Here is a 13,047-nt window from a genome sequence, read left to right on the forward strand (position 1 = left end):
ACGGTATGAATATAGGAGCACTATGGAAAAGGAAAGCTGGAAAGCTAGCTAATTGCTGTGGTGGTGTATTTATCTGCTAACATGCCAGACAGAGCTGCCAGATCTCATGATCTCACACCACGTATACAGCTTCTTTTTTTTCATGTTCAGATGGGCTGAGGTGCAGAGCAGAACAAAGTTAAGGCAGTTTTACACAGATTGTCTGTGAATGCACCATCATCTACTTGAACCAAAACCGTGCAACAACAAATAATTGTAATGTACATTCTAGTAGATCTGATCATCTATTCAGATTTGACTTCTCTTTGGATAGACCTGAGCCTAAAGTAAGAGAGTGTCACACTTGGTGAGGTGACCTTATGTTTTGAAGAAAAAAAATCATGTAATATCTGGAGGGTAGTGGGTCAGTTTACCAAGAATAATGCTCATCACAATGTTGCCCAGGGAACAAATCTGACTTCAGGCTGAAGAAGCCCTTATGCAACGATGATTTGCATGGAGGAGGAGGAGTTGGTGGAGACCAAAACAAAGCTAAAATGAGAGTGAATATTGTCAGATCAGATTCAACTTCATTTGAATGAAAATGCTGCTCTGTGTCTGCTGGATATGTACACAAGCAACTGTTTGCTAACATGTTGCTGATATATCAACTTTATGATGTAATAGAGTGTCTCATGAGCCCCATAATTATATTGTATTTCTGGAATGCCTCTTTAATTTTAGGAACATTTTAGTCCACAATTAACTCCTTTTTTAAGTTTTTGCACTGCCGCTTATTTCACATGTACATTTTTACAGGTGGCTGATATCTCATTTTGGCACCAAATCCTTTGTTCTCTCTAATTCAAAGTCAGTTTGTGCAACCTCCTAAGAGCTTAACAGTGTGATGAGTTGAATAGAAGGCACAGCAGTAATCCTACCTGTTTGAGGGGTTCGATTTGACACTGTTTGGTTGGTGAGTTGGGGGCCAGGTTGTTTTAAAATCAACATGTTGTGTTGAAGCTGTGCGAGAGCCTGAGGTTGAGAGGTCTGAGCGTGAGCAGCCATTTGGAGAGACCACTGATGATGCAGCCTTTTTAATCCTCTTCTAACAACCCCAAACCCCCTCTGTTCCTCTATCACGTCCACTGCCTGAGGAGGAAATGAAAGGTCCACCAGTCCTTGTAGTAGGGGAAACACAATTACCATGAATAGATGAGTGGCTATTATGCCATGCATCTCCTCTGTTCACTTGCTCTGCACTACCCTATGCTCCTCTGCTTGCTGCCGCTGCCTGCTTATAAGGCAATCAGCTATCGAATTGGATTCTGCTCGTTAACATTCATTTAGATATTGGCTTCTCTCTGCCTCACAATATCCCCTCAACGACTGTTAGTTTCACTTGTTTTTTATGAATCTAATTTGATCCCAGAGTCATAGTTTAAAGTAGAATTGCTTTTAGTATTAATTTGCTGTGTCTAATTTAATTCTTGTGCTGCACATTTTCTCCCTTTACAATTCATGGACTATACTGAGATCTGTTTTCTTTTTGTGCTAAGAATATGCATCACCTTTTAAGAAAAGCTTAGAATATTCATTACAGATCACATGTGAGGCATATTAATGGGTGCGTCTTTAATTGCTCTCTTCCCCCTGCAAACAATAATAAAGATATAGGCAATAATCTTTTTGATGTTCTCTTGTTCCTTCCTTTCCTCCCATTAAGTGGAATGAGACCCTTTCCAGAGGGGTCTCATTCCACTCCTCCACCTCCACCATCATACATGTTTATGTCTAAAGTTTATTTTACCTCGGAAGGGGAAAATAAAGCTTTAACAACAGCTAACCTTCAAAGCAGCAGTATGCTCAATTTTACCCCTTGTTTCAGTGACATCTCAGCGTGAGACTTTTTTTTTCTTTTTTTTTTGAAGTTAATTGAAATAATCTGGCTAGCTCTGCCAATATGGATGAGTCACAGGCATTCAGGGAAGCTGCTGGACTTCACTCTGCAGCTGCCCCCTATTGGGTCATACCATTATACATTGAAACAGGGATAGACTGTCTCCCATGAGGGAAATCACACCAAAAATGGCACCCAGTGGCAGCTATGTGGAAACCTGCTGTGTATACCTGCAGTTATACTTCCATTAACCAAAACAAAAAAACTATAGACAGATAGAGTCTCATCTCTGGAGGATAGGAGTTTGAACTGGAACCTGTGTGCCCAGGCCAGTGTCTGTTTGTCGCAATGTCGACATGTCACTTCAGTGCGTCAAGGTCACTGTCTGCTGAGAGAGGATCATGAGGCAGGACAGATCCAGCTAGCTGATTGCTGGCGGAAATAGGAATCAGCTCAATGGCTTAGTTTTATGATTTCAGTCTGAGTAATCCCACCATAGAACCAATGTCTTTATATCGGCCAATGAAGTTCAGAGCGTAGAGATATCCTGAATGGGCAAGTGTCGAGCCTGCACAATTTGGTACAATTGTTGAACACAAAGAAAACTTTCCATGCTGCTCTTCATTAGCACCACATTTGAACCAGTCACTACTGCTAATGCTTTGATCCAGCCAGGCCCTCGTTGCTGTACTGGTTCACTGCACTGCACTGTATTTCAGTGTTTCCATAATATTCGTGAATGATTAAAGAGTCATCGGCTGGTAGTACATTCATTCATGTCATTAATCATATTACAGTATGATTTAGTGGCATTTACATATTTTGCTACTTTATACTTACTGTATACTCTAATACAAATAAAATATTACATTAAAGGCTGTAGTGCCATGTTTCTGTGCATATTATGATTTTTCATTTAAAACATATGGACTCTAAACCTACTCAATATATCAAGCAATTAAAATGAGCTCAACTTCAATCAGCTACAGAACTGAAATGCTGCTTACATTTTTAATGCATTCATAACGATAATATAACAATCCAATTATATACAGAAAGGGGTCATTCTGTATATTGAGTACTCTTAGATTTTACAAATCTGTATGATATATGGAACATTTTATACTGTGTTATTGCTTTTACATAAAAAAGATATGAATACTTTCTCTACTACTAGAGACATCTCAACAAGGGCTGCAACTAATTATTATTTTCATTATCGTTTTTTTTTCAGTTACCTGATTAACAATTTCGTCTTTGGAAAGTCCAGAAAAATACGAGTTCAAACAATACATTATGTTATGAAATTTAAAAAAATATATAAAACACAGAAAATATGGAAAAGGCTTCAATTAAGAAGCTGGAACCAGCAAATATTTGGCATTTTTTCTTAATGAAACAACCAAAACCATTGTTAAATTAAGATTTTTTTAATTGTATGATAAGTGATTATGACACTTGTTTCCACTTTAGCCTCATCCTGTGCCAAAGTGTGTGAAAACAATTCCTTTAAGTTGATGAAGGATTCATCACGTACACAATAATACTGGATGTGTCTGTTCCTCAGTCATGAGCACACTCAGTTGAATGTCACTTTTATTAGCTCTGTTTATCATTTGACATGAGGTAGAAACACAGTAAGACAAGTGTTTGCATACTGCTGCATCAGGCACAGTTGTGTTTGCTCATATAGGAGCAGAGTGAATCTTCCACCAAATTTGTTCTGGGATGCTGAGGAGAATGCTACACCCGGGCCATTATCATTTTATGCTGTAACAACCACTCAGGATTTATCGCCCATAGGACTTTTCCATCAATACACTGCACTGCAGATAAATTAACCCAATGGCAGTCCTTCCCTTACGACAAAAATGGGAGAGCCTCTGCCAGCTCCGCTTTCTGAATCATATCCGATGAATGTTCTTCATTGTACCATCTAGTTTTACGGTATTAAATGTTTAAAAAAAATGTTTGTGACCATGACAGAAGGGCAGTGTAAGCAAGAACTATGATTGCGTGTAAGTTAATCATCCTTGTATTGCTACCACTTGTCATAATGATGATTTTTCAGAATGTATATTTGTGTGCCTCTCTATCTCTGATCGTATGCAGCTGCATGTGTGTTACACCGTATACTGTACTATATGTGCTCACGCCTAATCTGATCCATCTAGGAGATTGCACATATAGCCTCATCTTTGCCTTCATGCTCCTTCCTGGCCCACTTCCCTCCAGGGAATTCTGAGCTTGAGTCTGCTCAGAGGCAACAACCTGCTCATCACTAGTGTAAAGAGAAAAGGCAAAAAAAAAAAAAAAAAGGCGAAAAAAAAAAAACGGCGTCTGGGACAGGCCCAGGGCATGCAAGCTGTTCAAAGACAGGCAGGCAGTGCGTGCTCTACAGACGCAAAGCACATTTTCATGCAGAAAAAAACAATAAGAAGTGAAAAGGATTCAAAAAAATGGAGAGGTGCATCTGGGGATTTGTTAGAACAACATTCTGCCGCCTGTAGAGGCATGAGGGGTGGCAATATTGTCTTCCCATGGAGAATTGGAGATCCTCCATATCCCTCTCATTGCTCTTGAATGAAGAAAAAAATCCACAGTTGGCCACATTATAGAATCAGAAATCTGTGTTTATCAAATTCAAGACAGGAAAAGAAATCTAATAAGAGGTTGTGGGATACAGTCTGGATTACAGACTGCAAGCAGCAGATAGAAAAATGTCTGCAGTAAAAAGGTCCTCAATCCATGTAAAATACAAACAGGGAGCAACATCAGCGTTGTGTAAACCAGGGGACGAATTTGTATGCTCATGTTACATATTGGCAAGCATAGATATACTGTAACCAGACGTGTTGCAAACTAAAATAACATCAAGATAAAAATGAAAATGCTTTCTGGCACTCTTTGATTTTCTAAAAGATACATCATAAAATCTGCCATATAAACCCTCTCAGGCATTCAAAGCTCCTTGATTACTTTGACTCTGTTTTCTAATAACACTTCCTGGCATGCCTCTCAATTTGTTCTAAAAGATAGAGGAGGACAGAGGGAAGAAAGTGAGCTAATGTCTGATATGAAAGGTGCTCCTGATCCTGAACATTACAGTAGCTTATTGTCCCTGGGCTGCTGAAAGGAGGGGCTGACGGAAATATAGCTGAACCCTTTCTGCTCAATGTAAAGCCGGGGACACGTTGTGCTTTCAAATCCTTAGCACCCACCTTGGATGTTGAGGGCCATTTACCTACTGCGATTATAGAATTAAATGGGATTAAAGTGTTATCATTAAAGAGAAAGTGACCTGTTGACTCCACGACTGAATGTGAGGCTGAGACTGGTGTGCTGGTACTGTGAACATTTACACATGTATTAAGGATATAGTCTTACAATACAGTATGTAAACCACTGAAATGTATCAATCAAAGAAAAATTACACTGATTACCCATTACCTATTTTCAGTGAAAACAGAGCATATTACTGCTTTGAAAGCCAAGATTTGGCACACATACACAAGGGTGTCTCTGCTGCAATGTCAGTGATTCCTTCCTCCTGAGGTGTCAAGTCTCAAATAGTTCTCGTATCTCATAGCAATGATAGATATAATCATCTGAATACGAGTCAGGTGTTTCTAAAATGTTCTGCATTTGGGGGAAGGCCAGTTTTTGTGCTATCTTCAGGGGGCATATATGATGGCTGCCAAGAAAAGCAACTCAGCCACAGCCACTACTGGCTGTTAATTACAGAGTGCTCCACCTAGAGCACTTCTACCAAGAGCCTTGAAGCAGAAATGGAGACCAAATTCCTTCTGTATCAGAGCATACAGTGCTCAGATTCATCCATCTGTCCCATAGTGTGTGAGGTTAAGTACTGTGATACCTCTGCAGCGTCACTGACCCCTGTATAAAATAAAATGTCCATTCACTACAACCTCCCTATGCCCAATTATCCCCCATAAATTCAAGGGCAACATCAAAGCTGTTAGCAAGTTACTCACATTTTATCAGCTGTATTAACATCTTTACATAACATAACATTTATTTTGTGAATTACACAAACTACAAAATTAAACTGTAGGCTGTTACCTATTTAAGTAAATGTGCATGGCAAACCAATATCTGTGCAGTTGAGTGAAGATGGTTTATTAGAAAGAAACTCCTGTATCGTTTTAATTTTAAAAAGTTGGGAAGGTTAATACAGTAAGCACACTTCATTATAGCTACATAGCAGTAGATTATGGCCCAACAGCTAACACTAGCAAATAGTAGATCATAGTTGGAATCACTCAGACATACTTTTGAAAAGACCACATCGATGTCCCTTAATCAGGATCACTGGACACATATAGAGCAGCAGCCTTTCATGTTTGTGAAAATGTAGCTAACATTAGCTCAGCAGCAAGAGCAATTGCTATTAATATTGACAACAACATAGCAGTCACTACCAATAATCTGCTTTTGATTAGAATAATAAAAATAACCTACAAACATAAACATAGTAAACCAGATGTGCTGTCTCTATGTTGCTGCTAAAATTCTTTAAGTTGACTTCAAACAAAATACTGATTAAAATATATCAGTGGCACAGGTAAACCTGTGTGTACAAAGGGAGTACTATCTTTATTGTTATCTTATTTTTTAATTTACATAATTAGCAAAAAATTCTCATTTGTTAAGTTTCTTTAAAAAATATAAAATATACTTGTTATATGTCTAAAATACATTATGTTGCGTATACTTGGAGTACAGTATTTTATACAGTCTCCCTTGTGTATAGTTTTCAATAGATGAATGCCCAATAGATCCGTTCCTGGATCATTATGGCCCAATCACAGATTATACAAATTAGTGCTAAAATGACTAATGGAATAGTCAATCAACAGATAATAAACCGTTTTGAAAACTGATTAAATGTTAAATTCATTCATCAAGGGAAAATACAAAAAAGTAATTATTTTCAGCCTTTTCAGTGTCCAAACTTTCTATTTTACATCATAATTAGTTAGTTAGTTAAGTTAATATCCTTGGGTATGGAGTATCTGTTGGACAAAATTATGACTGACTATGATTATTATGTCATTCACTATAGGATTAATCAGTTCATTTTAAAGATAATAAACAGGTTAGTTAAAAATAAAAAAAGTGTTGTGGTCTCTTTGCTTTTTGGTAGTGCAGTAAGAGGCAAAAAATAATTGCATCATTATCTACTGGTCTTTCAGATGCCTCAGTCAAAGGTATGATATTTACAAACTATAGGGAACCTATCATTTTCAGTCTGCCTCTTCCTGTGTTGCGGCAAACTCCCCAGTAGAAAGGTCAAACTTGGAGGAAAACAGCCTGGTGTTTATCGAAAATGTGGCTGTAGTTTTAAATTTAGGGCTGTCTGTCTAGCGGGCTGAGCCATGACCAGTGTGGATGATGGTGAAGTCAAGGTCATCCTGGTTGTCTGTCCCCATCAGCCTTTAAGGAAAACTCCAGTCTGCAAAAATAGAGGCTCTCCTTCAGCAGCAGAACAAAAGGTGCTGGAGCCAGCTAGTGGATCGATGTGCAAGAGGGTGCACTGTATGAAAAAAGAAGGGAATCATGTTATTGAAGGGGTAGACACACTAAACACATTGCTTCTCTTCAGTGTCACTGGGAAACAGAATAATTGGTGAGTGTGTGTATTTGTATGTTTGTGCTGTAATATAGATTAATAGCAACAGGAATCAATTCAAGGAAAATGGGACGCCAAAAATACAGGATGATAGAAATTTAATGTGTCTGAATATTTTTTGACAGCTAATGCAAAATTAGTTTTCAATCTGTGCTTCTGGCATAAATATCCATTTTAAGCCAAAAATGATGAGCAAAATCATATTAGCATTGTTAAAGTAATCATTCAACATGTTAGGAAATTCACTTATTTTCTTTCTTGGAGTGAGATTAGAAGATTGATACCTCTCTCATGTCCATGCATTAAGTACAGAGCTGGAGTCAGGATTTGATTATTGTAAAATTAGATTTGGTAGATAGAGCAGCATAAAGGTGAAGATAGATAGATTAGCTTAGTTCTGTCAACCCCTTCCAACATTTCTAAAACCCACTAATCAATCTCATGTTTTAAATCCATCCATTTAACAGGGTTTTACCTCTGCTCAACTAGTAACATCTAGCTGTACACACTCAAAACCAATACTTATTCACCCTATCAAGCAACCTGTACCCTGTAATGGTTAAAACCATTTTTCCTCAAGAATCAGTTCCTTGTAACTCCCCTTAAAAAATTGTGCACCATTAATAAAACAAGGTACATATATTAATTAATGAACTTCAGGGTTGATGGTAAATGGATTTTTGGATTGTGGATAGCACTGGGCAAGCTGTTCCACTTGCTTCTATTTATCCATTATTATCTGGTGGTCAGACCACATTACATATTTACTGAAATGAATATATTCTTGTATAAGTATAAATTCATATCCTAGGCAGAAATTAATAACATTTAATCTTTTAACCAGCTTTGGAGGGCAGACATTTTTTCATCCCACTGGGGGGAAATGTTTAGCCTTGATATTAATATTTTGTGTGTGTGCAGTTTGAATTGAATAAATGAGGTATGGCATGTTAAACACTGAGCTTTAGAGGTGTTGGTAGGTATATTGTTGAATTTTAGACAGAATATTGCTGTTCCCCCCATGTTTTCAGTGCTCACATGTTGAACTCCAGCTATGTAGTTTAACATTAATCTTATAATTTCTCTCTCAAAAACAAAGTATATAAGTATATGTTGAATTATGCCTTTTAACGTGTTTCTTTAAACATTTTAGCCTGCTTGTTCTGCTGGAATGTTTTATATATTCCTATTTTGAAGCTGAGAAACTGTTATTGCGGTTAATAGCATATTATTTCTCAAATAAAAAGAAATAAAAGAGAATTATCTCACTATTTAAAGATAGTTATCATGCCCTGCAGTATCTAAGTGTTTTCACAGACGGAGCAGACGGCGGTTCATCGCCACTGCCCATCTCAGGGTATTGCTGTCTGCCTAATTAAGGAGGTTGAGGGGAGAGGTTGGCCGGAGGTTCTGTGTATCCCTGTGTCATCAGTGTCTTGCCGTGCTCCATCCCAAGGTCGCTGCTTGTAGCTGATGCCAGACTGGCTGTGAGCTGCAGGCTGCAGACAGGGGGTGAGGCCTTTCTCTGCCCAGCTCCAGGGCAGGTGTTAGGAGCCTTACGGCCAGAGTCAAGGTTAGCACACGGTGAAGGAACATGCAGCCGTGGGATTTGTCCAAGAAAATGCAGCACAGTTAAAGTCCTAGAGTCGGACTTGTGAACGATTACAATAGAAGTAGCCACGATCTGTCAAGCTCTTATAACACTGCAGCAGAGGTGTTCATGGTGGTTTCTGTCACTTACTCATTAAATACAGATTGATGGGTTCTAAAAGCCAACTCCTGCTATTTCTACTTTATAATCAGCTCATTTTCTCTTTGTTTTTATTTCACTTTCGTGGTTGCTTCCGTCTGTCTGACATCCTGCAGTGCTGGAAGTTTTAAAGCCTTAATGATGTGGAAGTTGTCAGAGAATGTGGACCTAGCGAAGCAGCTTGATAGCATGAGAGAGAGGTTTTGTGTGTTTGTTCTCCATCATGTGTCTCTTATTGTAGGAAACGCTACCAACTTTCTCCCCCTCTGTGAACAACCTTCAGATGTCCCTGAATGAAGGAGAGAAGTGGTTTATTTAATTTAGGAGGGTGCTCAGTCTAAGTAGGGGTAAGATCTAATTGTTTGGTTCCACTGTATAATTGTGCTCCCAGGTCAGCTAAAGTTCAACAGAGCTAAATGAAATATTGTAATTGTAGATGAAATGGTTGAAACTGAAAACGTCCTTCAAAGATTTTTTTTTTCTTTTTCTTTGCTGCCTCAGATGTGAAGATACAAGTTTGCTTTTCATCACTCTCTACTACTCAGCGGGAATGTCGTAAATGATCCACAGAAACAAATATCTGACGTCCCCGGCCTAACACGCACACACAAACAGATGATAAACTGACAGTTTGTTTTTGTGACAGAGCCAGAGCCAGAACATGTGCAAACATGCTGATTTTGCTGTAAACTTGTGTTGCTGTGTTTGTAGAACGCAGATGAAAACTGAGACATGGTTGACAGGTTTCTGCATGGCAGCCACTCAGAAGTCCATCCACAGCATGCTGGAAACTCATAAATAACAGACCTCACAGGCTGAATTGAAAAGCATGTCCAGCATGTAATGCACAGCGAGCCAGGACAATTTAGAGTTTCACTATTGTATTTATATCTGCAAGGCGGAACAAAAGGAAAATGTAGAATAAAAGGCAGCATATGGTAGGTACCACACTGATGGAATGGCTTAGAACACCACTTACTATTTTCAGACAGGCTGCGTGGGTTAAAACATGCTGTTATGCTCCAAAGGTGTGATTTTTTCAAAGCAGAGCGAGATCTACATCTTACTGTCTCACTGTAAATTTCTTTGAAATATTTTTTCCTGTTTTTACCTTCCGTACAGCAGTTGCCGAGGACTCACATCCCTGCATCGTGAATCACTTCAAAGTGAATGGAGTATTCAAGGGTGTTCCACATTGTTTCTGTTTCTCTCTCATTATCAGCTCCTTCTTAATGAACACTTCCTTTCCTTCCTTTTGTTATTCCATATAGGCATCTTCACTTTTGTTTCAACTTTAGTGGCATCCTGCGCTCGCAGGACGCTGCTGCATTTACAGAGATTGTTTTAGCCACTTATATGAGCCACAGCTCTTAGCTCTCATCTCATGGATGGTTTACTGTATCGATGTTTTTCTTCCATAGGTTGTGACCCTGGGGAAGAACAGTCGTGGTTACCACTACATTCTGGCCAATCTTGTGAGTAATGACCGAACCACTCCTTGGGGAGAGAGTGGAACCTGCTTTTGGCTGCACGTGATGGGACTAAGTCTCAGCCATGAACACAAATGTGCATGCACAATAAATGAATTTTGGGCTTTTGTGTGAAATGAGAAAAGAAAAGGCCTGTGTTTTTTCTCTGTATAGGGCTTATTTTGTTTTTCATGTCTTATCAATCACAATCTGGCAGACTACATTGTGTATATGCCTGTGAATTTACTCCTATCAATTTTTAAATTAAAGTAATAAATAAATATCATTTAACCTTTTTAACCACATTTGGAGGACAGACATCCTTCCCCCAATCCCATCCCCACTTGGGGGATGGAAATGTTCATTCAGCCTTGATATTAGCATGAGAGTTTTTAGGTGGAAGCCAGCCCTGCTCTCAGTTGATGATCCCCCGCTGCTGTTTCCCAGACTTTAGAAGATGTGATTAGCTATGCAGCAGGCAGACACATGTCCTTGCACGCCATGACACAATGCTGCACTTAAAAAACAGCAATTTGACCATAAAAAAAAATAACTCCATGTCATGGCTCTAGGGTGAAGAATGAAATTTAAAGGCAGATGGAGGAACAGAGGTTTGTAAAATGCATTAGAAAATGTAGTTTTTTTTAAACATGGAATAAAATCAGAATGAAAGTAGGTCAGCTGGTTCAAGTAAAATATTTTGTCTTCTACTTGATCTGACAAATTCCTCAGTATAAATTGGAAGGTTGTTTGTCTGTAGATGAAGTACACCACAAAGTGTGAAGAGGGATTGTTGCCTCAGTGTAATAGCAAACACATGTTGCCGTCTCATACAGCAAAGAGTTCTTAATAAAATGCACCTTGCACACGGCCAAAATACTGCTAATATTTTGTGGTGTTTAGCCCCAGGTCATACTAAAAAACCTCAAAGAAAAACAAGTTACTTGAGCCTTCTCCTCCCCCACTTTCCTTTTGTCTCATCTCAGGGATTTTCTAATGTGAGCTTGGACAAAGTCTTCGCCGGTGGAGCCAACATTTCAGGGTTTCAGATAGTCAACCCTGAGAACCCGATTGTGCAGCAGTTTATGCAGCGCTGGGAGCGGCTAGATGAAAGAGAATTCCCAGAAGCCCGAAACACTCCGCTGAAGGTACTTTGCTTGCGAGGCCTTTCATTGTGCATGCAGAATACAACGATCACACCCTCTGAAGAGTTCTTTATCAGTTCTTCCCCTCCTCTCATCCTCTGTTTGCCTTTGTCATTCTCTCTTCCTCCCACCCCTCGCTTCCTCCTCTTTGCTTTGCATCCATCCCAGCAATCAATATATTGATAGGCAGTGCAAGGCAAGGTTATATCGTAGCTTCAATTTACATCTAATTAAACAATGATCAAGAAAGAAATGGATTTTGAATGGCATTTAATTAGATTTTGTCATGGTGCAATGGTCAACAAACAAGTTGCCCAACCCTCAGTGGTGGAAAGGTCAGGCTAAGTTGGAGGGGAAGTGCGTGGGAGATAAAATCACGCATTAATGCTCTAGTCTGCAGTAAAAGTTTTGAAAGAGGTCCTGACCACTAGACAAGCCCTGGCTTTTCTAATCAAATCTGTCTAATCAGACTATTTTTATCACAAGCAAGGCGTCAGAGAATGCTCCCATCCCACCCACACTGACCTGACCCCGAGGCACTCAGATAAACGAGTTGATACTGCCAGAATTTTCATTGAGATTGTCTCATTATAAAACTTGCACAGAACAATTTGAAAGATAATCATATAAAAGCTATAGTGGCTATTTGTCATTATTCATATTAATAAAAAGAACATTACACAACCATTGCACAGTATAAATACATTTCATCTTAAGGAACCTGTGATGGCTTTAATACAAAAAACAGTTTGATTCCTTAATATATCTTTATCTCTCTCACCACATGTTTGTCTCACTGTGTGTTTTGGTATTTTTTGGGTGTTTTACAGTACACTTCAGCTCTGACCCATGATGCCATCCTGGTGATAGCAGAGGCCTTCAGGTACCTGCGGCGCCAACGAGTGGATGTTTCTCGCCGGGGCAGCGCTGGAGACTGTCTAGCCAATCCTGCTGTACCTTGGAGCCAAGGCATCGACATCGAGAGAGCTCTCAAAACGGTAGGGGGGTGGTGGGAAATGAAAAGAGAGAGAGAGAGAGAGAGAGAGAGAGAGGGAGAGAGAGAGAGAGAAAGAGAGAGAGAGAGAGAGAGAGACAGAGAGAGAGAGAGAGAGAGAGAGAGAGAGTGGCAAGCTGATAAGTAAGAAAAGGCT

At 39.2% G+C, this 13,047-nt stretch overlaps 1 protein-coding gene across 1 annotated transcript in view; it reads left to right on the forward strand.

Moving 5' to 3' along the window:
- gria3b (glutamate receptor, ionotropic, AMPA 3b) overlaps positions 1-13,047 on the forward strand; it is an 82,827-nt gene that overhangs the window by 46,307 nt on the left and 23,473 nt on the right. The window contains exons 5-7 of the mRNA XM_053323369.1: positions 10,704-10,757; positions 11,738-11,899; positions 12,727-12,894. Coding sequence (XP_053179344.1) covers positions 10,704-10,757; positions 11,738-11,899; positions 12,727-12,894 — 384 coding nt within the window. The remainder of the gene's footprint in view (positions 1-10,703; positions 10,758-11,737; positions 11,900-12,726; positions 12,895-13,047) is intronic.

Source organism: Scomber japonicus, chromosome 8, assembly GCF_027409825.1.
Source record: "Scomber japonicus isolate fScoJap1 chromosome 8, fScoJap1.pri, whole genome shotgun sequence".
In the NCBI taxonomy this organism is placed as follows: domain Eukaryota; kingdom Metazoa; phylum Chordata; class Actinopteri; order Scombriformes; family Scombridae; genus Scomber; species Scomber japonicus.